General features: G+C 44.5%; 1 protein-coding gene across 2 annotated transcripts in view; it reads left to right on the top strand.

Annotated features, from left to right (window-relative positions):
* LOC109641012 (dual specificity calcium/calmodulin-dependent 3',5'-cyclic nucleotide phosphodiesterase 1A-like) overlaps positions 1 to 26,418 on the top strand; it is a 55,241-nt gene extending 28,823 nt beyond the window's left edge. Inside the window, exons 4-7 of one of the 2 annotated variants that reach the window (XM_069531811.1) lie at positions 7,174 to 7,224; positions 10,111 to 10,270; positions 11,997 to 12,110; positions 22,788 to 26,418. In XM_069531811.1, coding sequence (XP_069387912.1) covers positions 10,251 to 10,270; positions 11,997 to 12,110; positions 22,788 to 22,998 — 345 coding nt within the window. In that variant the 5' untranslated portion in view covers positions 7,174 to 7,224; positions 10,111 to 10,250 and the 3' untranslated portion in view covers positions 22,999 to 26,418. Of the gene's footprint in view, positions 1 to 7,173; positions 7,225 to 10,110; positions 10,271 to 10,636; positions 11,594 to 11,996; positions 12,111 to 22,787 lie in introns of those variants that run through there. The other variant, XR_011244085.1, reaches the window with a different exon arrangement.
* The last annotated feature ends 902 nt before the right edge of the window (positions 26,419 to 27,320 follow it).

Below are 27,320 nucleotides of genomic sequence, written 5' to 3'. Positions count from 1 at the left end.
AGTGCACAAGGGAGCTTAAAAGGCAGCTGAAAAAGCCAACAAGGTGATTGACACATGGAGACTGGTGAGGAGATACAACTAAACTCAGCTGAGCTGCTACTTGACCTGAAAAGATTAATGCTGGGTCATTTATGTTTGTGTATGTGGAGGTTAGGGGGCTGGGAGAGCACCTTCACGTGCACCACTGAGGATCAATCAGCGCAGGTGAGAGATGTTAACTGATTGATCCTCAGGCTTAAAAGGCAGCTGCAGAGCTGCCTCCTGGGAGAAGACTCAGAAGAAACACACACACATACACACACAGACAGCTGAGATAGCTGGACACTTTAAGTTGTATTATGAAGAGTTTTGTTTAAAGTTTAATAAAAATGCTTAAACCAGAATGGTTCGTCTCTGGCTGCTGTGGTGAGAGCCCCGTGGCATGGTCTACTGCCACAGTGTATTTTGGAATTTATGTTAACAAAGTAGGAGTAACACATAACAGTGGCAGTGCAGAAGCTGGGTGAAGCATCAAGTAACAAGGAAGAGACTGACTTTGGCGAGTGAGTAGCTGTGTATGTGTATGTGTTTACAAATTGTCGTCTCTGCGGGAATCAGATGAGATTGTATGTTTAACTCCAAAAAATATGTATCTGTGTGTTTTTTGTTGCTAGGGTGCTGGGCTCAGGGAGTCATTATCACTAATGAGATAGCCTCTGTCACAGAGTGTAATCTAGCGGTTCTTTATCCCCTTGTCTCCCTAATTTCATATATACACACACACGCACGCACACATACACGCACACACAATGGACGGGTGGGGCCTGTTAAGTTGTCCTCAGCAAAGATTGCTCCTGATGGCTGTGCGATTAGTGTATGAGAATCGGCTGTGTCAGTCAAGAAGTGCTATATATAGATTCACTGTTTGAATGTGAATAGTGGAAAGTGATTTGAGTGGTCCTTTAGACTAGAAAAAAACAGACCAATTGAGATTAATTTGCACTTGTTATGAGAAGGGGGTACCAGCTCCTATTGGAGCAAATGTACATAATTGAATTAATAATCTGTCTTAGATCATGAATTTGTGAATTCTTGATTCAGTGGATCTTCGTTCTCTTCTGTAGCAGAAAAATATTTCCTTCTAATAATATTCACTAATGCACCATAAATCAAGCAGAAGTGTCGAAGGGAATGACCAAATGGTTAACTGGCAAACAGAAGCTATTTGTATCGTAAATTTGCTTGTCCTGGACTTCCTAAATTGTATTCACCTTCTCACACAGATCCTATGTTTAGCTCAACCCAGTTTTAGATGTGCCTTGATGTAATAGTATAAATACTCACTCTGGATGTTGACCATTAGAAATAATTGTGTTGCCTTGCAGTGATTTTTGTCTTCACTGTGCAGTGAATAAAACTCATCTTAACTAGCCACAGAATTTGGTAGCTGAATATGATTAAATGGATTGTGTGGTGATAATGTTATTGACAAATGTGTATGAAATGTGTTATATCTTATGTCCTTTTATATAAGGTTAAACAGATCACAAGTTACATGGACCCAAAGTAGTATTAAGCCAATACAGGGTGGTAGACTGTATAATCTGGCGATGAGTGGAGGGAAGACCGGGGTTCTTATACTGCAGCAGGCAATAAGTGATCAGCTGCAGGTGTGCCAGGGACCTGCTGAGGAAAGTCACAACCATGCCCAGACCTGCCAAACATGTAACATATTGCATAAAAACATTTGCTGCATGGAAAACCAAATAGTAAAGCAATCTACATTTATGAATATACGAAGCAGAAAACGCAACTGCATTTTTTATAGTAAAACCACAAGACAAAGCATGCCTGTCAGTGAAGCCTCTGGCCAATCAGAGCAGAGTTGTTTCATTACAGAGGTGGACTCCACTTCACGCACACAACTTGAAGGTAGGACTCGGACGCAGAGTTGATAATGATCAGGTGTTTATTTGTCAAACAAATACAATAAACTAGAGAACAGAGGGCGCCTCGAAAAAGAGGGAATGATTGCAAAACTTACAAATGAAAATCCTACCTTCCATGTGGGGATAAGAGAAAAACAACACTTAACAGAAATCTACTCCGAAAAGAGGGAAAATGCTATGAAAATGAGTTACAAATTAAATCTCCTCCTAATTAACTAAAACAAAACTCCTAAAATGAGGGATAAGCTATAACTAGTTACAAAAATTAATCTCCTCCTAAGAGGGAAACACTATTAACATATACTTAAATAAAACTCCTACAATGGGGAACAACACTTCTAACATATATAAACAAAAATCTCCTCTGAAGGGACAATATCAAAAGATAACTAAACTACACTAACCATAACTTAACCTTACTGCGGTGTGACATTACCCCCCCCCCCCCCCCTCTATGGCCGAATACCAGGCGGCCCTGGATTGTCCAGATGCTCTTTATAAAAGTCACTGATGAGGTCATAGTCCATGATGAAACTGGCCGGAACCCATTGGCGTTCTTCAGGTCCATACCCCACCCAGTCCACCAGGAACTGCTTGCCCCAGCCCCGGTTTGCGCCCCACAGTTTCTTTACCGTATAAACTGGCCCTCCATTGACCATTCGGGGAGACGGGGGTGGCTTGGTAGCTGGCAACAGAGCAATTTTTCAGACCGGCTTGATCTTATGTGGAAGGTGGGATCTACTCGGAGGGACTGAGGCAGACGAAGATGCACAGCCGCTAGATTGATAATCCTGGTGATGGGGAACAGACCGACGAAGCGTGGAGCCAGTTTACGTGACTCCACCTGAAGAGGCAGTTCCTTGGCGGAGAGCCTCCTGTGGTCTGCTGCCCTTTTGACTCTGCCCCCTTGTCATAGTAGCGTATCTCACGCTGCGGCCCAGATGCGGCAGCAGCGGCGGATTAGGGCATAGGCGGAGGGGACAGACACCTCAGGTTCGGACTCAGAAAAGGCCGGGGGTTGGTAACCAAAAACACACTCAAAAGGGGACATACCGGTAGCTGAGGTGGGAAGGGAATTATGGGCGTACTCGACCCATGTCAGCTGTTTGCTCCAGGACGCGGGGTTCTGTGCCACCAGGCACCGGAGGCCGGTTTCCAGCTGCTGATTGAGACGCTCCGTCTGGCCGTTCACCTCTGGGTGGTAACCTGATGTGAGGCTCGCAGTGGCACCCATAAGTTTACAGAACTCCTGCCAGAACCGCGAGAGCTGCAGCTTAAGAAGTGCTTTTGCTCTCCTCCAGGCACAGCAGCAATGTTTTAAGGTCAAATGAGCAGCGCTGAAGTTGGAAAAAAATTCTAACCAGCATGTATCACATAACTCTGCACGGCGCAGTGCTGCATAAAGTCAAATGCACCTTTTGTTTGACAGTTTGATGGCCTATGTCTGTAATATCTCCTGATGGTGAGTCCCTGCTCCAAGTGTGAATAGAAGCACTGATGTTTAGCTGAACATGGCTTCTTGGAGTCACCCCTCTCGGCCAGTTCCTTTGTTAACATAAAGTTCTGAATAATCTGCAGTTCCAGTGATATAACATATATATATATATATATATATATATATATATATATAACATAAGTGGTGTCAGGTTATAAACATTTAGAAGAACAGCAACCTGTCTTTTTCATTTCATGTCTGAAATGGGGCTTTTTCTGTATGAGGATTGGGTGGAGGTCAAACTGCTGGCCTTAGTATCTAGTTTCCTAAAACTCAGCTCGGGCCAGGAATGTTAGCTACATTTCCATTAACACAAACACAGTTACTAATCATTTCTTGCAGTCCATAAAAAATGGGAGGATCAGGTGTCCTCCTAGGTCATAGATTTGTCTATATTTATCTTGTTACAGAAGACTTTAATTTACTTATTATTATACATATATGCACGTGTAACCTGATTTTTGTTCCTTAAATTGTTCAGTGGTGATTTTAGCTTTTTGTAAAGCACAACACACTGACAGATCTACCAGTTAAAGAGAGCAGATAAGATTTGTGAATGTAGTCACACATGAGTCTTGAACAACTTCACCGGTGTTACCAGTTATGCTGTCTAACTGCAGGTATCTCTGACTTCAGAGCTGCAGGATCCGCATGACAACAATTATTACAATTAATATCATTAATATTATTATTTATCATCATTGTTATTATTATATACATATATATTAATGTAGAATGATCCTCATGATGTTTTCACTAGTTCATTTCATCTAAATTATATGAATTGGAGTTTTCTTTACCCCAGAAAAGGCCCTTTATATTCAAACACTTTATATTTACATTGAGGGGACCCTCTCTACAGAGGCAGCCATGTTTTATACATTAGTCCAGACTGGACAAACTAAACTAAACTTTTTGAGTTTTTATGACAGCTGAAGGCTGCCATGGATTATTTTTAATGTTTGGAAGGAGAGGGTGAGTTGAGGGGTGTTCAGCTGCAACATGCAATTTCAACACTAGATATCACAAAATTCTACACACTGTACCTTTAATGCAGCATTGCGTTAGTTCATGCAGGACACGGAGTCATGTGCTCAGCTGTCAGCTACCGATTACGGTTTATGGGAGCTCGTCAGTCACCCACCAATCACAGCCCATTCTCTCACCAAAGTAGTCCCTTTAAATCCTCACTGATCCCTGCTCAGCTACACTGCCAACCACGCCTGCTGCCGGCAACTTGCTAACTCTTGAAGCACGATTATGATCACTAAAAGCGTCACTTGGCTCGTCACTTTACTCGTCACTTTACTCGTCACTTTACTCACCTACTCCATGCCGCTATGTCTCATCTCTGGACAGAGGAAGGATCTCATCGGCCTCTACAGCCGCAAAAAGAGGTCAGTCACGAATAACTTCTTTCAAATGCTACCACACACTGACAAGAAGAGGATCGGGCTGCTTTTCCCGGGTCACTCCTTTCTCCACTCCAGCACATCACTGCTGTCCTAACCAAAGTTCGGTGTTACACAGGCTGCTCAGGCTAGCATCGCCGCTTAGCGAGTTCGACTCCAACGGCAGGCTGAAGACCCGGTCCTCGAGTACAGTAATCATATTCAGTGCAGAGACAGCTTCTCCAGGCTGCATGCCATCATGCACACTCTCAAAAGATAAGTGTGTAACGTATCAGAGCTTGGCAAAGCTCTAAAGAAGCACTCAAATGGCGTTTTGTTAATTGCTTAATGATTGGTCCGGTCCAAGGTTTTTTGGTGGTTCAGGCGTTCTGGTTCAAGTGTTAAACGCCTGTAATAATCTCCTATCAGCTTTATAAAATAAATAAATAATAAGTTACTGTCTAAGGAGATGGAGAAGGGCCATGAGCGGCCCATCTGATGATCCTTCATTCCCATATTCGCATAAATCCATCGGGAATGCAGAAATAGTCAGGTAAACGTAATATATATATATATACAGCCCCGGCCACGACAATGGTGTTTCTGCCTGTCGTACAACAGCCTGCATATTCAATATTCTTTCAATAGCCTATGTAGGATATTGCACAATAATAATTGCAACTTGCATTTGTCATTCACCTACCTGACTATTTCCTAGTATTCGATTATCTTCAGTCCCATCTAAAAAGATGCATTAACACAACAAAAAAATGTTTTTAAACTGTCAAGTGTCCCGCTCTCAGAAAAGAAAACTCAAGGCTTTTTAAAAAAGATAGTCTTAGGCATCTTATTAGGACATCGACCCTATGCAAGTATCACTACCTCTACAAAAGCCAGTGCGAATTAGAGAAGCCATGATAATTGCGCCAGATACAGCATCCATTACCAAAATGGAACTTCATCTCAATTGGGTCATTTTAATTTCGCCATGCATATCATTGCCCATGGTAGATCACTTATCTCTAGATTAATGGACCTCCAACAAATTGTGTAAAAATCGCATGATTTTGTAATAGAACATAGAGTCGATTCAGAATAAATACAATTTTCACTGCTGTGTGTAAAGCAGAAGAGCATATATAACTACTTATAACATACATTTATATATATTTATTTTTTTATTTTTTTTATTTATTTTTTTATTTTTATTTACAACAAGAGAGATTCTTTACTGATGCTGCTCCCTCCATCAGTTTTGGTTGATCTACTATTGGCCAAAGAAATGCTTGATCTTCCCTCTTACGTCAACCCACTGCTTGTCAGAATTATATCCTATTATTGTTGCTTGCATCTCTGGGGCAAATCTGGTCTAGGAAACAAATCAATTCCGTGATAATGAAGCAACCCTGCTTTTATTGATCTCTGTTCAAATTTCAGCTAAAATAACCATGAGTGCTAATAACTGAACAGCAAATCTTTCAGTTATTTGCTTGCTACCACACACAGATATTCCATATCACTGTAGTACAACCTCTTGAAGAACGCATGCCTGCATTCTTTAAAACATTTCAGAGGTCAGCAGCATGCTTGCTGCTGCACTTACTCTCGTCACATGATCTGCCACTTGCAGTTCAACTGGTATTGCCACATAGAGATATCATCATTCTTGCTTGATGTTGGGGTTCCATTGTTTTGGGGTTCTGCACATGTTCCCTGTTTTATTTTAGCACACTGCTCGGCTAATCCAGGAAACATCCAAAGAATGGAGCCTTCAGCACCAATCATAACTATATGCCCATTTGCAACAAATGGGTTAATCATGACAAAGTGTTCCTGACAATCATTTTTACTGACAACCAGTCTGACAGAGAGAGCTGAAACATGATGGTTACACTACTGTTCCTGGTCTCTCTACTCCATCCCCACTCTCTCTCTTCCACCCACCTCTCCTTTCTTCCCCATTCTTCTCCATTCACAGAGTTGAGGCAGATGGCTGCCCAGATTGAGTCTGGTTCTGCTTGAGGTTTCTTCCAGTTAGTTCCTTTTTTTTCTCCACAGTCACCAAAGTTCTTGTTCATTGTGGGAACTGTTGGGTTTCTCTACAGTGGAATATATATGTATATATTATGATTTGGAGCTATTCAAATAAAATTGAATTGATTCTTTGTGCAGGTTGAAGTTGTACCCTATAGAACAAAGTTTAGGTGCAATAGTGAGAGTGTTGGAGATGTCAATCAAACATAATCTAAATACTTGCGTGAAAAGAAGCTTAAATATTTGTGTTGACATATACATGCATAAATCTTTGAATTTCTGACAACTGTCATCATAAAATAAATTCTAATTCTTCGCTTTCCAGTTGCTAATGAGGTGGGAGAAGACACCCGCTGTCCACTGGCCCGCTTTGCTCGTAAGTTCATCAGCCGTTGCCATTTTCAATTTCCAATTCAGCCTAATGGGCCTTTACTACGAAGCAGGATTTGCTGTTATCGGGGCAACTTCAGGTTTAACTCAAAGATTTCAGTCCTATGAAGCTTGTTCATTTCTTATCAGGGTAAATCACCATGGTAATGTATGCTTGACTTCTAACTGACTCCAGAGCAGGTCCAGTCCAGTTTATTGTTCATGTGAACTGGTCCCCACTGGTACCACGCAGGAGGTTTTCCATAGCAGTGGCACTTTTCCCAGCTTCAGGCTCATGTTGAAGATGTACTCCACAATCCTGCACAGCTGGTCTGCACAGGACTTGAGGAGCCTGGAGCTGATCCCATCTGGACCCATAGCCTTCTTCACCTTCATCTTCCTCAACTAATTTCTCACCTGGAGAGATGAGAGGGACAGAGTGGAGCAGGGGGGCTGAGTGTCAGATGGGGGGAGAGGGTGAATTTCAGGGGGGGCAGTGGAGGGAGTCTGCAACATGAATACAGTGGAGAGGGAGGTAGAGGTAAGAATGGGGTAGGAAACAGGGGGATGGAAGAGGTGGTGGGGGGCAGCAGAGATTACTGGGCCGGGGGAGGGTGGGTGTCTGGTCAAACCTGTTGAAGAATAGGTTCAGGTCGTTCACCCACGTCTGATCCTCCGCAGCCTGGGAGTCTTGTTTCCTCTGCCCTGAGATTGTTTTAAGGCTTTTCCCGACTCCACTGACGTTTCTCTGCTGCAGCAGGTACTCCATTTTCCTCCTGTAGCTGTTCTTCCCCTCTCTTCTTCCTCAGCTCTTTCTGCACAGCCTTCAGCTCCTCCTTGTTGCCTGACCTAAAGGCCCTCTTTTTCTCCTTAAGTAGAGCCTTTATGTCAGGATTAATCCAGGGTTTGCTGTTAGAAAAACACTGTACAGTCCTGGTGGGTACAGTGTTATCAACACAGAAGTTTATATAGTCCTTTATGCAGCCTGTTAAACTGTCGATGTCCTCCCCATGAGAAACACACAGTTCTTCTGACACAGTTGAGTCCAAGCAGTCCCTCAGAGCCTCTTCAGACTCCTCAGTCCATGTCTTAACTGTGTGGGTTTCCACTGGTTGCCTGTTAACAAGGGGCTTGTAAACAGGCAGGAGATGCACCAGGTTGTGATCAGATCTTCCCAGGGGAGGGAGGGGGGATGAGTTGTATGCCTCCTTGCTATTGGCATAAAATAAGTCCAGTGTTGTATTGTCTCTGGTGTTGCAGGTGACATATTGTTTGAAAGTGGGCTGGGTGGAGGACAGAGAGGCATGATTGAAGTCTCCAGAGATGAGGAAGAGGGCCTGTGGGTGCCGTGTCTGCAGTGAGCTCTACAGCCAGCCCTCCTCCTTTACTCTTACCGCTCTCTGTCATCCTGTCTGCCCGCTGCAGTTGAAAGCCGTCCAGGTTAGCGTTCGTGTCCGGGGTCAGCGCCGTCAGTCACGTGTCAGTGAGCACCAGGATGCTGCACTCGAGGTAGTCCCTCTGATGCCGGGTCAGCGCCGTTAGCTCGTCCATCTTATTGGGGAGAGATCTCACGTTCCCCATGATGAAAGATGGAAGGACGGGTCTGTAGCGACTCTTCCTGCTACGGCGAACAGCTCCCACATCTCCTCCTCTTCAGCTCGCAGGGGACATCGGGCCACTCGTGTGGCGGCACCGCTGCGCTACTGAGGGCCAACAGCTGATCCCTACTGTAAACAATAGGGCAGCATACAGGCTCCCCGGACATGGCGGAAACGTTGAAAAAAGAAGTATTAAGACCAGAGCGAGAAAAACTAGTCTGGTCTCCATACTGACTGGAGAGAGAGCTCCAAAGAAAAGTAAAAAAGAACAGTTAAAAAGTAAAAAAAATAAATATAAAAATGGGGAAAAGCTCAAATGTGAGCGAGAGCTGCTGTAACATACTGCCACTCACGCGGCTCCATCTTAAACGTTTCAGTTCAAGATAAGAGATCAACCAAGTGTAGAAGCACCACCCACTGACTAATGAATTCCTTTGAAATATGACATCACTGTTCTAAGAGGATCCCGTGGAGCTTGTTGTGTCTGACATAATCCATTTGCCTACTCTGATGAGTATCAATATCAAAGACATACATTCTCATCAGAGGGAATGATTTTCCTTTGCCAGCTGCTGGAGCCAAACATGATCAACCCGTCAAGAAGGAATGATGTGCACACAGTACAGCTGTATGCATTGTCCTAGGTTTCTTTGCTTGTGGGAGTTGCTTGTTTACTGTTGGTGATGATTCTTTATTTGCCCCCAAGTTTGAACCCACCGGGGTTGCACCTGAAAGAATAAATCTAAAAACTGTCATACACACAGTGTGAATAAATATAACCAACGTATTAATGTAATGGAAACACAAACAAAATGATCCTCAGATCTACTCTTGCCCTAATAATAGGACAATTTTACCATAAAACATTGACACATTTACACAACCTGTGATTCTTTGCCAGATGTATCTGTGTTTCTTTTATTCTGGATAATGTCTTTGTCCTTGTATTTTTCTCATATAGTGGTTTATCTCATTGTGGAACATGCATCTCTGCTGCCAGTAGAACCCTCCCCTTTTATGTGCATACACTCATATCTAGAGTGGGAAAACCTGACTTGGCTTATTAAGTTGATATCCAGCGTCATGTAACCACCTAACCTGACTGTGTTTGTTGGGTTAATTCAGCCAGATAACAGAGATATCCCGGGTAAACAGAACTTGTTTCATAGTACAGGTCCCAGGTATCATTATCATCAGGGGCGCAATAAAGATAGTTATAACGGGAAAGTGTGGTTTAAAATACAAAACTGTGTAAAACTGAGAAAAGATTAATTGTTTGTATGGAAATTGTTTAGGTTCATGGTCCCAGAATGCACTATGCACAACTATCAGAGCTGGCAATGACATCACTGACCACAAAGGAATTCTGATCAGCCCACGCAGTGCTGAGGAGATCCTGGCTGATGAGCTGCCATTCCCTGATGCACCTGACGCTATGGAGAAGACTGCTCTCAGGTATAATATATCACATCTGGGTTTTAAATAATCAAAGGAACCATGTTCCAGTGAAATTTACAATTGAGGTTAGGTTAAAAAATATTAACAAAACTATTAACTTTTCTATTTTTGTATTTCAGAGCCATTTGAAACATTTTATCACATTCAACAACCATTTTTAAATGCAGCTGAAATGTGTAAAGAAGGTACATGTAGACTGACTGGTCATTTACATGCTGGTCCACTTGGTGAAAATTACCAGAACCCTGGAGTAGTTTGCTTGGAAGGCTAAACAGTGTACGAGTTGCTTTGTACCCCAGTACTTGGAGCACACCCTGTGGCCCCCCTTTTAAAAAAATATTCTGGTCTGCTACTCTGCTACAGGTACTGTCCTCATTGTACATGCTACAGTGAAGAGATGTGTCAGCCACAACAGCCCAACGGCTTCTTGGTTTCAGGGCTAATCTCATCCACAACCAGCCTCTTGACTACATTAGCTACCTCTGTTAGGGATACAGGTGAGACTTTTACTGAGTCTTCAGACCTGATGAATGGGTTTAGGAGGTACTCAAAGTGCATTCTGCTAGTCTGGATCAGCAGTTCTCCTCCTCTGGACCAAACCATGCTTACCATAACTGAGTCATTGAATGGTTTGCCAGAATTTCTTTGGAGCCAACCAAAAGTTCTTCTCTACAGCCTCCATGAAACCCTGTTTGTTTTTGCAACTTCTGGCCCTCTGAATCCTGCTTGATGCCTCAGGAGGCCCCTCTGCCAAACAAGCCCTAAAGACCTCCTTCAGTTGGTTCCGAGCTGGTTTCCTCCAGTAGGTTACCACCTTGACACGCACCAATGACCACGTGACCACATTTGCCCTCCTCTGTAGTGGAGGCTTTGAACATGGCCCACTCAGGATGCATGACTAGCTTTTATCTTCTCTGGCATGAATGGCAATTAATCAGTCAGCTGACAGGCCATGGTGCCACACAATATAATATCAAGATACACATTTTTTTCTTGTTGTTTTTGGCCAATGGCTTGCCCATAAATCAGGGGCCACAGCTGATAGGTTAATTTAATCTCCTATACTGACACCAGGCTTCCTCTGTCTTGATGTAAGGGCTCAGATCCAAAAGTTGCTGTTGACTTCATTAGCTGATTAGTTCCTGCCCATGTGTTTCCTTTCCAGAGACATCTTGTCTAACTTATCCTTTTCATTGTTAGCCAGCCACATTGTCACAGTTGCCCTGGTATGTACACTGTATGTATCTTTTGCGTTCTTCCTTATGTAGCTTTTTCATGTTTGACCCTTGCTACTATATTTGATTTTTGGACTTTTGCTCCCCCAACTAGACATGTGCATTATTATTTGGAGTGTGTTAAGATTCTGTTTTTTGACCAACCCCTGGTCTTATGTAATATCTGCATTTATCACCCAGCCACTGTCACAGAAGTGGCCTGGTGACATATTCTAAATAATTGTTAATTTAAGATGCCAAAATAATTTGTCCATAATTCATTTAAGTATTCATGGTTAACATGATTGTTAAGTTCCATCCATCCATCCATCCACCCTTTTTTAATTCTGGGTGAAGGTTGAAGATTTTAACTACAAACATTATTTCAGTGTAAGGGGCATTTGTAATGAAACAAATTGTGTCTTCCCTTCCTGCCTTATTATTATTATCACTGCAAATCAAACATGTGGCATTATTTAAATAAGGTAGGTGTGGTGTGTGTATTGCAGGTTGAGATGTCTTGTTAAGCAACTGGAGAGGGGGGAGGCATCTGTGGTGGACCTGAAGAAAAATCTGGAGTATGCTGCCTCTGTCCTCGAACATGTATACAATGAGGAAACCAGGCAAGGAGCTTTTAGCTCAGTTTTGTTTTATATTAAACCATACACAAACCAGTATTCTAAAAAAGGGTGCTTGGTCATATTATAATGGTATAGTAATTTAATCAACCTGAGCATTGGTCAAATAACTATTCCAAGTATAGTCACTTTATTTATTAGGAGGAGCAGCTCAATAGGAGGAAGTAGCCCAATAAAAGGATGCAGCTCAATAGGAAAAAGCAGGTCAATAAGATGAAACAGCTCAATAGGAAGAAGCTGCTCAATAACATGAAGCAGCTCAATAACATGAAGCACCTCAATAGGAGGAAGTAGCTCAACAGGTGGAAATACCTCAATAAGAAGAAGCAGCTCTATAAGAGGAAGCACCTCAATAAGAAGTGGCTCAACAGGAAGAAGCAGCTCCATAAGAGGAAGGAAGCTTAATATGCCAAAGTTCAATTTGAAAGAAGCAATAAGCAGGCTTCAGGCGTCACAAAGTTGAGGAAGGTCACTTCAGCTGGTTTACTTCTGTCTAAGTGAGAACTGTCACTCATGAAGCATTGCGTTAGATCATGCCGGACACAGAGTCATGTGCTCAGCTGTCAGCTACGGATAGGTTATTGGTGCTCGTCAGCCAGCCACCAATCACAGCCCATTCTCTCACCAAAGCGGTCCCTTTAAATACGACCTCATCCTCACTGATCCCTGCTCAGCTACACTGCCACCCACGCCTACTGCCGGCAACTTGCTAACTTGTGAAGCACGATTATGATCACTAAAAGCGTTGCTTTGCTTGTCACTCTACTCACCTACTCATGCCGCATCTCTGGACAGACGAATGATCCCTCATCGGCCTCTACAGCCGCAAAAGAAGTCAGTCACGAAGAACTTTTCCAGTCACACCCTCCTCCACTCCAAACAAAGCTACAGCAAAAATAAAGCACATTGCCGCGGTGCCCGGTGCTGCACTGGCTGCTCAAGACCTGGTCCTCGCATACTGATGAACAACCAGCCCTCCCTCAGCGAGACGGACGACCACCTCCATGTCTGGGGAAAATGAGACAACTCTCCATAAACTTCAACACTGCATCCAGGGCGTCTGCTGTTTTTGCCGTGAGCATGGCCATAGCGCTGCTAATCGACGTCAAGCCGCAAATAATTCTGGGAACTGCAATTCCTACAACTTCATCTCATTCTTCCCACCTGCTGCTGCAGCGTCTCTTCAGCTTTGTAAACAAACCCGTGCAGTATTGCGGAGACAGCTTCTCCAGGCTGCATGCCATCGCGCACACTCTCAAAAGATAAGTGTTTAATGTATCAGAGCTTGGCAAAGCTCTAAAGAAGCACTCAAATCACGTTTTGTTCATTATTTAATGACTGGTCCAGTCCAAGGTTTTCGGTGGTTCAAGCGTTCTGCCAAAAGTATTACAAGCCTGTAATAATCTCCTATCAGCATTAAAAATAAATAAATAAGATTGACAAGTTACTGTCTAAGGAGATGGAGAATGAGGGGCCATGAGGGGCCCATCTGATGATCCTTCATTTACCATATTCACATTAATCCATCGGCACTGCAACGCAGAAATACTCAGGTAATCGTAAAATGTATAAATAAATAAAATAAAAAAGATTATAAATCTTTCAGCCACCGCCAAGACAATGGTACTTCCCTCTTCATACAGCAGCCCTGCATATTGAATATTCTTTCAGAAGACTACGTAGGACATTGCTCAATAATAATTGCAACTTGCATTTATAGTTTGCCTACCCAGCTATTTCCTAGTATTCGATTATCCTCAGTTCCAGCCAAATACTGTAGATGCAGTAATGCAACAGAAATTTTTTTTCTAAGCTGTTAAGCATCCTACTCTCACAAAAGAAAACTCAAGGCTCTTTAAAAAAGATAGTCTTTGGCATCTTATTAAGACAGTGACCTTATGCAAGCATTACTACCTCTACTGTCACGCACACTGGTGCAGGCAAGGGAGAACCCAAAAGCACGCCGACAGACAATCTTGGTTTGGGCAACGTGGTTTATTACCGACAGGCAGAGAAAAGACAGGCAGGGGTCAAAACCGGGATATCAGTCCGTACATCAAACAAGTCCGAAGGGGCAGGCAAGAAGGGAATCCAGAATCCAAATGGGGTAGCAGTCAGGTCAGGAACAGGCAGGCAAGAATACAGAAGATAACGCGGGATAGCTAGGCGGGAACACACTAGACAATCTGGCAGGGAGCGAGTGAAAATGAGTGGTATTTATACAGAGGAACTAATGAGCAAATAGGCTGCAGGTGAGGAGGTGGGCGGGGAAAACCAAGTGAGGGAAATGCGATGATTGGAAGGCAGGGAAGAAAGGCAGGCCCTGAAATGACAGAAGAGTTAGTGACGTGACATGGAACCAAACATCAAAAACAAACTAAGAGATAGTGTAACTACGTTACAGAACCCCCCCTCTAGGGACGGCCCCCGCCGTCCCACCCGGTTGCTAAGGATGAGCCCGGTGGAAGTCTGTAATGAGAGATGGATCCAGGATGCTGCGAGCAGGGACCCAGGAGCGTTCTTCGGGGCCGTAACCCTCCCAGTCAACCAGATACTGCACTCCCCTACCACGTCGCCTGCTTTTGATGAGACGACGGACAGTGTATGCAGGTGCCCCATCAATGAGCCGGGGGGGTGGTGGGGGTTTGGAGGAGGACTGAAGTGGACTCTCATTGACAGGTTTGACCTTGGAAACATGGAATGTGGGGTTAATCCTCATGGAAGATGGAAGACGAAGACGGACAGCCGCAGGATTAATTATTTTAGAGATCAGGAATGGGCCAACAAAACGAGGAGCCAACTTCTTGGAGTCTACTCTGAGGGGAAGATCTTGTGTCGATAGCCAGACGCGTTGTCATGGAGTGTACCGGGGTGCAGGATTGCGATGCTGATAGGCCGATCGCTGGTAACGGTCAGAAGAGCGCAGGAGTGTGGTGCGGGCCTGCATCCAAGTGCGCCGACACCGTCGGACATATGCCTGAACTGAGGGGACGCTGGCTTCACGTTCCTGTTCTGGAAAGAGTGGTGGTTGGTACCCCCGGGAGCATTGGAAGGGTGAAAGACCAGTGGCTGAACTGGGCAGGGTATTATGGGCGTACTCAACCAGGAGGAGGGGTTGTGGGAAGTAAGGCAGCGTAGAGCTGTCTCCATTTCCTGATTCATGCGTTCTGCTTGACCATTGGATTGTGGGTGGAAACCAGATGACAAACTGACAGTAGCCCCCAGCATCCTGCAGAACTCAGACCAAAAGTGAGATGTGAATTGTGGTCCCCGGTCAGAGACCACATCAGATGGGAGACCATGCAGCCGGAACACTTGTTGCAACAAAATTTCAGCCATTTCCTTGGCGGTAGGTAATTTGGGTAATGGAATGAGCATGGCAGATTTGGAAAAGCGATCAATAACAGTGAGTATAACTGTGTTACCGTTTGAAGGTGGTAGGCCGGTGACAAAGTCCAAAGAAATGTGAGACCAGGGGCGGTGAGGAACTGGCAGAGGATGAAGGAGACCGGATGGAGCTTGGTGAGAGCTCTTATGTTGAGAGCAGACACGGCAAGCAGCAACAAAGTCCCTTGTGTCCCTTTCCATGCAAGACCACCAGAAGCGTTGACGAAGCAGGGCTAAAGTGCGTCTCACCCCAGGATGGCAAGCTAGACGAGAAGAGTGCCCCCATTGGAGGACCTCCGAACGGAGACTGTCAGGAACAAACAACCGGTTCTCTGGACAAGCACTAGGAGCAGGGTGTTCAGTGTGGGAGCGTTTTACCTTCTTCTCCACCTCCCAGGTTACCGCCCCGATGACGCGTGTAGGGGGGAGGATACCTTCAGGCGGGGATGGAGAATCCTCTGACTGGAACTGACGGGACAGAGCATCGGGCTTGACGTTTTTGGAGCCTGCTCTGTAAGATAGAGAGAAGTCAAAACGGTTGAAGAAGAGAGCCCACCTAGCCTGACGAGAGTTCAGTCTCTTGGCTGCTCGAATGTATTCCAAGTTTTTGTGGTCAGTCCAAACCACAAATGGTTGCTCTGCCCCCTCCAACCAATGTCTCCATTCCTCTAGTGCAAGCTTTACTGCCAACAGCTCCCGCTTCCCAATGTCGTAATTCCTCTCTGCTGGATCTAGTTTTCGGGAGAAGAAAGCACATGGATGAACTTTATGGTCCTCAGCCGACCGCTGAGAAAGAACTGCCCCTACACCGGTGTCCGAGGCATCCACCTCCATGATAAACTGGCGAGCAGGATCTGCAAAAATGAGAATGGGAGCAGAGGTGAAGCGCGACTTCAATTCACCGAAAGCCGCTTCAGCCACGGAGGACCACCGGAAGGGCTTACTGAGGGAGGTGAGGGCGGTGAGGGGAGCTGCCACGGAACTGTCATTGCGAATGAACCTTCGGTAAAAATTAGCAAATCCCAGGAGGCTCTGATGCTCCCTGCGTGTGGATGGAGCTGGCCAGTCGGCGACTGCCTTGGTCTTGGCCGGGTCCATCCGGATGTTGCCAGCGTTGATAATGAACCCCAGGAAGGATACTTCTGAAGCGTGAAACACGCACTTCTCTGCTTTAACAAAGAGCTGGTTCTCCAGGAGCCTCTGGAGAACCTGGCGTACATGCATCACATGCTCCTGCCTGGACTTAGAAAAAATTAGAGTGTCATCCAGATACACGAAAACAGACACATCGAGTAGATCCCGCAGAACATCATTGACTAAACCCTGGAAGACTGCAGGGGCATTAGTGAGACCAAATGGCATGACCAAATACTCATAATGACCATTAGGAGTATTAAAGGCTGTTTTCCACTCATCACCCTCCCTGATTCTCACCAAGTGATAAGCGTTGCGGAGGTCGAGTCTGGAGAAAATGGTAGCCCCTTGTAGCAGTTCAAAAGCAGAGGAGATTAATGGAAGAGGGTACCTGTCTTTGATGGTAATGTCATTAAGTCCCCTGTAGTCAATGCAAGGTCGCAGGGTTTTGTCCTTTTTGCCCACAAAAAAAAATCCTGCTCCAGCGGGAGACGATGATGGACATATGATCCCTGCCGCCAGGGAGTCATTGATATATTTTTCCATTGCCTTTGTCTCAGGAAGTGATAAGGAGAAGAGTCGCCCTCTAGGGGGAGATGTACCTGGGAGGAGGTTAATGGCACAATCGTAAGGGCGATGTGGAGGCAAAGAGGTGGCCCGGGCCTTGTTAAAAACCTCCTTCAGATCCAGATAATCCTTAGGAACTTGTGACAGGTCTGGAAACTCAGAGGGAACAGTCAAACCAGAGGCAGGTGACAGGGCAGATTTCAAACAGATAGCATGACAATGAGTACTCCACTGCAATATAGTTCCCGAAGACCAGTCAATGTGTGGATTATGTCTCCTAAGCCAAGGAAATCCCAAAATGACTGGTTGTTGTGGAGCATTGATCAGGTGAAAAGAAAGAGTCTCAGTGTGATTACCTGAAATGGTCATTTGAAGGGGAGTAGAGCGATGTGTGACCCGGAAGAGGAGACGACCATCCAAGGCTGAGGCGTCGATAGGTTCCTCCAGATCCACCTGACCAAGACCGAGCTGGGAGGCAAGAGTCCTGTCCAACAAGCTTTCATCTGCACCAGAGTCAATGAGGGCTGAGACAGTCTGATAATTCCCAGAACAGAACAGCTTGACCTGAACCAAAGACCGAGAGGGCATTTCAGAGTTCATAATCCGGCTCACCAGCGCCCTTGGGATGTCTGGTGAGCCATGTCTTTTACTGGACAAGAAGAGGCGAAATGGCCGTCCTGGCCGCAGTACAGACACCTGTTCTCCCTTAGGCGGCGCTGTCTTTCTGCTGTAGACAGCCGTGTCCTGCCCAGCTGCATCGGCTCAGAAGCGTCACAAGAAGCGTTCGTGTGCTGCTCAGAAGTGCGCCCCGGAGGATAGGATGGCTGGTTGACCCGCGCAGGTGAAGCAGCGGACCGAACCCTCTCCCTCCGCCGCTCCCGCAGACGACCGTCTATGCGTATAGAGAGAGAGACCAGTGCGTCCAAATCAACGGGAAGATCACGAGCCGCCAGCTCGTCTTTGATGTCGTCTGAGAGACCGTTGTTGAAAGCATCAAAGAGCGAGGCAGAGTTCCAGTTACTTTCAGCTGCTACGTTACGGAACTCGATAGAGTAATCGGACACGGACCTCCCTCCCTGTGTCAGGTTAAACAAACCCCGAGCGACCTCTCTTCCTGGTATAACATGGTCGAAAACTTTCCGCAGCTCGTCGGAGAACAGTTTGACAGATGAGCAGATGTCGGATTGCTTCTCCCACTCAGCGGTTCCCCAATCCCTCGCTCTGCCGGTAAGCAGAGAGACGATATACGCCACCCTGGACCTCTCGCTGGGAAAGGCGGAAGGCTGGAGTTCAAAGATGAGGGAACATTGTACGAGGAATGGCAGACAGGAACCCGGAGCTCCGGAATAACGTTCTGGAGGAGGCAAACGAGCATCCGACATCGGGAGAGACTGTACATGAGGACTAACAGAGGATGCAGGATCCCGACCGCGTTCCGACAGAGAGAGCCTTTGGAGATGTTCCTGAATGCTGTCCATGCTCCTCTCATGGTGAGCCGCCATCTCCTGCAGACCGCCTGAAATGGAGGTAAATTGTTCATCGTGTCGCTGAAGAGCGCTGGCCTGCGCTCTCAGCTCATTGCGCATTGAGTCCGCGTCGGCTGGGTTCATAGTGGCCAGATTGTTCTGTCACGCACACTGGTGCAGGCAAGGGAGAACCCAAAAGCACGCCGACAGACAATCTTGGTTTGGGCAACGTGGTTTATTACCGACAGGCAGAGAAAAGACAGGCAGGGGTCAAAACCGGGATATCAGTCCGTACATCAAACAAGTCCGAAGGGGCAGGCAAGAAGGGAATCCAGAATCCAAATGGGGTAGCAGTCAGGTCAGGAACAGGCAGGCAAGAATACAGAAGATAACGCGGGATAGCTAGGCGGGAACACACTTGACAATCTGGCAGGGAGCGAGTGAAAATGAGTGGTATTTATACAGAGGAACTAATGAGCAAATGGGCTGCAGGTGAGGAGGTGGGCGGGGAAAACCAAGTGAGGGAAATGCGATGATTGGAAGGCAGGGAAGAAAGGCAGGCCCTGAAATGACAGAAGAGTTAGTGACGTGACATGGAACCAAACATCAAAAACAAAAACAAACTAAGTGATAGTGTAACTACGTTACATCTACAAAAGCCAATGCGATTAGAGAAGCCAAAAAAAGTGTGATGCATGCAGCATCCATTACCAAAAACGGAACTTCTTCTTAATTGGGTCATTTTAATCTTACTATGTATATCATTCCCCAAGGTAGCTCACTTATCTCTAGATTATTGGACCTCCAACAAATCATGGAATAAACCGCATGATTTGGTAGAAGAATGTAGATTCAATCCAGAAAAAATAAAATTTTCACTGCCACGTGTAAAGCAGAGCAGCATATATATGTAAATATAACATTCATTTATATATATATATATATATATATAATAATTATTAATAATTAATAAAAAAAAATTTCTCTACAACAGCGACATTACTAGCCAACAGATTCTTTACTGATGCTGCTGCCTCCATTGGTTTTTGGGGGTTCTACAAAAATGCGCAGTTTTGGCCAAAGATCTTACGTCAACCCACTGCTGGTTAGAATTATATTCTATTATCGTTGCTCGCATCTATGAGGCAAATCTGGTCAAGGAAACAAATTACCTTAGCACGCTGCTTGGCTAATTCAGGGAACAGCCAAAGAATTGAGCCTCCAGCACCAATCATAACTGTATCCCCATTTGCAACAAATGGGTAAATCATGACATAGTGTCCCTGACTGAAATGAAGCATCGCATTAGTTTATGCAGGACACTGAGTCATGTGCTCAGCTGTCAGCTACCAATAGGTTATGGGTGCTCGTCAGCCACCCACCAATCACAGCCCATTCTCTCACCAAAGCGGTACATTTAAATCCGACCTCATCTTCACTGATCCCTGGACAGATGTGCAGAACCCCCTGTTGGGTGTAGCAGGCAATGTAACTTTGTTTAGGGTGAATATCCTATATTCATCTTGTTTTATCTTAGCTCGCTGCTTGGCTAATCCAGGGAACAGCCAAAGAATGGAGCCCTCAGTGCCAATCTTAACTGTATCCCCATTTGCAACAAATGGGTAAATCATGACATAGTGTTCCTGACTGAAATGTCATCATTTCAATTCCAGTAGTGGTGCGATAATTGAGCAATCAGAGATAAGCCATACGTCCAGCCTTCATTGGCTCAATGTGGCACTTTAGCTTTTAGTTCATACAAGCACCTAGAGCACTGGTACCAAATTTGGTGAAATTCTGTTAAATTCTAAATTCTAGCACAAATCCAGCACAAAAAATAGTTATGGTCCAACAGGCTCTTTTGTTGAAAAGGCTGATCTTAGTTTGTGTGTGAAATTTCAAGTCAATTGTACTAATTTTGTGAGTGGCGTGGCCTGTTCGATGTGTCCGCGCCACCATGTGGCTGATTGGACTCAAATTTGTTGGGCATTACTTTACATAATTTCCAATGGATGTACCAATTTTTATGTTCCTAGCCCAAAAGATGTTGAAGAAGTCCTGCAAAATATGCAAATATTTAATAGACCATGCCCACTTGCACAAACCAATTCAGCACCTTAGATTTTGGTTCCTAGTTGCCCCCAGTCAGTGGTTACTATGCTACAGATTTTGGGAGTTTTTGGCACCCCCTATTAGCAAAACTCTAAATGCTTTGCGCCGCCTATTTCAGGACTCAATACAAACATATCTACCAAGTGTGATGATGATTGGACAAAATGTTGATGAGTAATGGCAAATGTCCAGTTAAGCTCTGCCCTTTGCAAAACATTTCGGGTTTTTTGACCAATCCTGCTCATTCATAATAGAAATGTGTACGTAAATGGTTTGGCCATTCTAGTATTGATGACCACTCTAAGTGCTTTATATTACAGTTTGCCATCCAAACACAAACACATTCATACAGTGCATCTATTAGCAGCACCTTTTTATTGGTTTAAGGGGCAATTTGGGGTTCAGCATCTTGCCCAAGTACAGTTCGCTATGTAGTTGGGAAGACTGGGGATTGGACCACCGACCTTCTGGTTGGAGGACGACACTAACAAATGATAACAAACCCTCCAGGCTCAAACCTGGATAAACTAAATCAAAATTAACATTACACACCACATGTCAAAATTATTTCTTACAAGGTAAAAGTTCTGCATTTCAAATTTTACTTCATGCCACAATTTGCAAGTTCTGGAAATGAAGATAGTGTGAGACTTAAAAGCAAACCACTCTGTTTATCCTACTCTATGCTATGCTTCATTCAAGTTTGCTAGCTCGTGAGTAAACCAGAGACACTTTTTTCAGTCTCCAACACAATCTTGAAGCCCGGTTTTGAGAGCAGTATTAGATCAGACTACTATACATGTATTGATTAATAGCTGTGATCACCCAACTGTTACAGACTTGTCAATTAAGCAGAGACCCCATTTATACCTGGTATAAGCATCTGTCCTGAGTGATCTGTACAGCTCACATATTATTTAGCATGAACACAAATTAATCCAGGACCACACCAAGGACCACCGACTGAGATGATGTAATCTGACCAAATACCGTTTCATAATGAACCCAAAGAATTTTACACTCAGTGTAAACACTGAGGTATTTGTGGCAATTACCACATTATCAACTTGACCCGCCAAATATTGATTTTCTATTTTTATCAAATACATAAAATCGTATGAAGCAAATTGAAGAGGTGAATCTGTGAATGCAAAAGTCAGAGTGTGAGGCTCCATAGTTTCTGCAGACTTTATCTGCCTGGCATCCTAGTCTAAAGTCAGGAGAACATAGCAGCGGATCCCCTAAGAGAGTGGGGGGGTTGATAGCGCTTCCAATACATGACAGACGCATAAATGAAAAAAAAACATTAAGAAGTCAAATGTCAACCGGTCATACATGTAGAAGACACTGCCGAAGATGTCAAGATAGTTTATGGTGATAAGATCTGATCACAAAATCTTGCGATCTCTTCAGCAGAGTTAATATGTCACAAACTGTGCGTAAACTCTGTGACCAATTCTCCAGATTTAACTACTTTTAGGTCACTCTGCAATGCCAATTATGTGTTATGAATGTTTTAGCTCTACACATGAATGTTGGAGGCCATCTGCCATCAGAGAGTCATTTTCTTTTTTGTTATTTTGTCAATTGCCAAAATTTGCCTAACTTTAAGTGAAGGTGAAAGGCACATATGCAAAAGTTAAGGTAACTGCCGGGTCTGGTATTTCCCAAAGAATACAGAGTACAAGTAAATAAACAGTGTTAGTCAGGCAGTCAATGGGGTGGCTGTGGCTGAGGGGTAGAGCGGAAGTTCAATCCCCAGTCTTCCCATCTGCAAGCCAAAGTGTCCTTAGGCAAGTGGCTGAACCCCATAGAATTGCCCCATAGAACAACAAAAAGTGCTGCTAATAGATGTACTGTATGAATGTGTGTGTGAATGGCTGTAGTGTAAAGCACTTTGAGCGGTCATCAAGACTAGAACAGCACTATATACGTAAATGCAACCATTGTACAGTGTATACGTTTTGGGATTTCTGTGACTCTGCCTCTTCCACAGGCGGCTACTAGATCCAGAGGATGAGCTCAGCGACATCAGGTCAGACTCTGTGCCATCAGAAGTCCGTGACTGGCTGGCTTCCACTTTTACTCGTCAAAGGGGCATCATGCTACGCCAAAATGAAGACAAGCCACGCTTCCGCAGCATTGTCCATGTAGTGCAGGCTGGCATCTTTGTGGAGAGGTTTGGCTATTCGGTTTACTTACAATAAGTATAATGTGTCCATCCGATTCACACTTTGTCACTCGATGACCTGAGGAAGTGTAATGCTATTTGTTTTTATATAGCGCTTCTCTAATCTTGATGACTGGATGACCACTCAAAGTTTTGCTATTCACAAATTTACACGTTTACCATGTAAGGTTGCAACTATACACCAGTGTATAGTTCACAGTGAAAACAGAGTTTCTAATCATATATCCAGATGAATTACAAAGCTTTGATTTTTGAAAAGGTGAACTTGAGTTAGTAACACCAGTTAAGTACATCATTCAAATGTATATATACACCACACATCTGAACAGTAATAAAGTAAATTCATTGTCATTTCATGAAAAACATTAGCTATAAAATCTTCACTGCAGATAAACCAGTTGGGATGAACATATTTTTTTTTACTTAACTCTGCACCATAGCTTGTTAATTAAAAAAACTGTGCACATCACACCCAGCATACAAACAATAAATGGTAAATGGTCTGGTAAATGGTAAATGTTGTGCATTTATATAGTGCTTTACTAGTTTTGATGACCACTCAAATCACAATGTGTGTGAGAGAGAGACACAGGGCGAGCAAGAGAGTGAGAGAGATCGAGCAAGAGAGACAGGGTGAGTAAGAGAGCGAACAAGAGAGAGAGACAGGTTGAGCAAGACCGAGAGAGAGAGAGAGCCTATAGCCTTCCCCTGAAGTTTTTTACATTGACTTTGATATATCTACAGCCTTTCTGAGGTGTGACCTCTCTAATTTGTTAACATGGGCTCGTTTCACAAGCATTTTGTGATGCCACCGCAGCCAGTGTGACCACCTTTTAAGTGTAAAATAAAAATAATAAGAATATAATCATGTGTCATTCATGTCCTGTTGCAATTGCACTTGTATCCTACTTCATTCCTTCAATGGTTTAGTTAACCTAATATCAGCTCCAGGAAAAAGGGATGATGGAGGAAGTGAGCTTAGTGAGGGGAGCAGCAACCCAACTGAAGTCCCTGATGAAGTGGCAGTAAAAGTTAGCTAAGCCAAGGAAGTGTTGGAGAGCCTTCCTGGAAGTGGGTGTGAGCCACTCCTCCACAGCCCGAATCTTCTCTGGGTCCGTCTTCACCTGCCCACTCTCAATGATATAATTGAGAGTAAGAAACTGGAAAGAAACTGATTTGAAGTGAAACATTTCTTGGCCTTCAAGAACAGTTTGTTTTCAAGGAGTCTCTGGAGAACCTGACGGACATAGAGTTGATGCTCAGAGATGTCATGGGAGAAGATGAGGATATCGTCTCGGTAAGGTGCTGATCAGGCCTAAAGGCTAACCAAGTACTCAAAGTGACCAAGTGGGGCATTGAAGGCTGTCTTCATTCATCTCCCTTTTTGACCCATACCAGGTGATAAGCACTAGGCAGATACAACTTGGTGAATACTGTGGACCCCTGCAACGGCTCAAAGGCGGAGCTGATTAGAGGCAGTGGGTATTTGTTTTTAACTGTAATATTATTTAAGCCATGGTAATCAATATAAGGGCGGAGAGTCTTGTCTTTTTTAGCCAGAAAGGAGAATCCTGCCTCCAACTTATTTTCTTATTGGCCAATCAATGTGAGGTTTATGTAGCTTCAGCCAAGGATAGCCTAAAACTAGAGGTGTTTGAGGTGAGGAGAATACATAAAACTGGATGTACTTACAGTGGTTACCAGAAAGGATGAGGAGGAGAGGTTCTGTCTGGTGAGTGACCTGAGCCAGAAATTTTCCATCAAGAGCATGCATTGTTACAGGTTAGTCCAAAGCAACTGAGGAAATGCCAGCCTGATATATAAATTTAATGAACTAAAAATTCTGCTCTGCTCCAGAATCCACTAGGGCTACGGAAGGCAGGGACAGTTGACTCAAACAGAGAGAAGCTTGGATTTCCATATAGGGCGAGAAATTTAGAGGTGCATTAGATTTGGTATCAGTATCCCCACAGCTACTGGCGGGCTGTGTCTTTTGGGTGAAAGGGGCATGCAGCCAGAAAATGGCCTGACTGACCACAATAAATGCATTCACCCGTGCTCAACCTCGTCTGTGGTTCAGCTGGTATGAGATGAGTTTGTCCCAGCTGCACCAGTTCTTCTGTATGATGGGCAGTGATGGAAGAAACACTGGGAACAGGCGATTGACAGAGAGCTGGCGTGTTTGTTTTCCTTCCTGGCATCTCTCTGGCAAACAGTTATCAGTCTTTACAGACAGGGAGATGAGAGAGTCGAAAGAATGAACTTGTCTCATAGAGTCAGTGCATCTGTCATTAGTTAGCACAAATTATTAAATGTACCCCTCTTAGACCTTCGTCATTCTACCCGGACTCTGCTGCAAGAATCCAGAATTCCACAGAGTAGTATGCCACACTCCTCTGTCCCTGACGTAGGTTCAGCAGTCCCTTGACTGTGTCCCCAGCACACACTGGAGGCTGATCTGGGTTACCTGGGCTCCTAGGGCTTTCTGGGTCTCCATCAAATCCTGCAGAAGCTGGTGGTGTTGTCCCAGCAGGTTGCCTTTACTGGATATCGCGTGCTGGGGGGGAGTCTGTCTCTGTTGGGTCCATTGCGTGGCCAGATTGTTCTGTTAGGTTCAATTGATGTTCAGACCCAAAATGCAGGACAGACTTAAAGATACAGTTTAATAGTTTATTGGAACTGAAAATAATGTCTCTGCCCGAGGTCTGCCATCAACCTCTAGTGACATGCTCCACTTAGCTGCCCGGTGTCTGGTCTTGTGTGGCAAGCCTGGATTGGCCCCTAACCTTCCCGGCCAAATGCTGTTGCTGCACAATGGAGTGAAGGAGGAGGACATTTAAGGTTGGTTTTGCAACCCTGCAGGATGTGTTTTTAGTGTAGCTGGCATTGGACAGAGGGAGCATGTGTGGTCTTCTCTCTAACACCTTGATGGTGAAGCTTGTTCTGAATGTCGTTCTGAATCGCCTTTCAGGAGATCTTTCGCTTTTGAACTCCCTTCCATCTCATTCATTGTTCTTGACTAGCCTGTGCGACAGCCTTCAATTCAATTCAATTTTATTTATATAGCGCCAATTCATAATTTACATTATCTCAAGGCACTTTACATTTAAAGGTCAAGACCTTAAAACAATATTAACATAGAGAAACCCAACAGTTCCCACAATGAGCAAGCACAGGCGACTGTGGAGAGGAAAAACTCCCTCATTAACAGGGAGAAACCTCTGGCAGAACCAGGCTCAATGTGGGCGGTCATCTGCCTCGACCGGTTGGGGTGAGGAAAGAAAAGTAAGGGGGGAGGAAAGGAGAGATGGGTGGAAAGCGGGGGAGAGAAGAGAGATGAGGTGGAGAGAGAGAGACCGGTAACAATTTGGCACCATCAAAATCAAGGCTAACCATAACAATAACAATGTATAGATCTACAACATGACTAGATATATTAATAAATTGCTGAGTTCTTGTAATAAATGCAGACAATGGTGATGGTGGTCGTTGTGGTCCTGTAGTCCCGGTGCCGGAGTTATCTGAAACGAGATAGAGAGAAGAGCCAGAGGGACTATGGGAGGACAAAGTGACACTTTGACATGATGACATGTTAAAACTAATAAATAAATAAATAAATGAGTGTGGGGGGGCAGAGAGACAGAGAGACAGAGGGAAGTGAAGAAGTGCTCAGTGCATGATGGGCGTTCCCCCAGCAGTCTAAACCTATTGCCTTATTCTGCTGGCATATATTTTGTACCACAACCCTGCACCTCTGAGGAAGAGTAGCATTGTTCCAGGTTGGTGTGCTGGTCCAAAGGCCAAGACCACGATCATGTGCCCATGATGTGCCATGTCCCTGTGCTTGAGCGCTGCCTTTGCCTGTGTGGTGGAAATTTCTGTGAAACAAGCACACAGTCAAACACTTCTATCTGTAAGTTTAATTCAGCATCTGCAGATGGATTCACAGTACAAATCACCTGAATTGACATGCACATATGAGCAAAGAACATCGGAGAATCTGTGTACTTATATCTCACAGCCTCGTCCCACTAAGTGTCATGGAGATGGGATGCAGGGAGAGGGTAAGGGAGCAGGTGGACCAAAAATGCAGAACCAAAAGTATGCAACCAAAAGTGTCCTTTAATTTCAGGCGGGTGAAAGTAACAAATAGAAATCTCCAAGAACTCAAAATGCTCTCAGGCAAAACAGGGGAGCAACACAGGAAAATACTTGAAACACTGACAACATACAGGGAACGTGGCGAGAGGTGACACAACACATGGACATGGCAAGGGCGTCCAACAAGACAAACTGACAAAAACATGGGGGTGCACAAAGACTTAAATACACATTGAA

Source organism: Paralichthys olivaceus, chromosome 9 (assembly GCF_024713975.1).
Source record: "Paralichthys olivaceus isolate ysfri-2021 chromosome 9, ASM2471397v2, whole genome shotgun sequence".
In the NCBI taxonomy this organism is placed as follows: domain Eukaryota; kingdom Metazoa; phylum Chordata; class Actinopteri; order Pleuronectiformes; family Paralichthyidae; genus Paralichthys; species Paralichthys olivaceus.
Note: the sequence above shows the minus strand (reverse complement) of the source record. Positions and strands in the feature narration are given on the sequence as shown.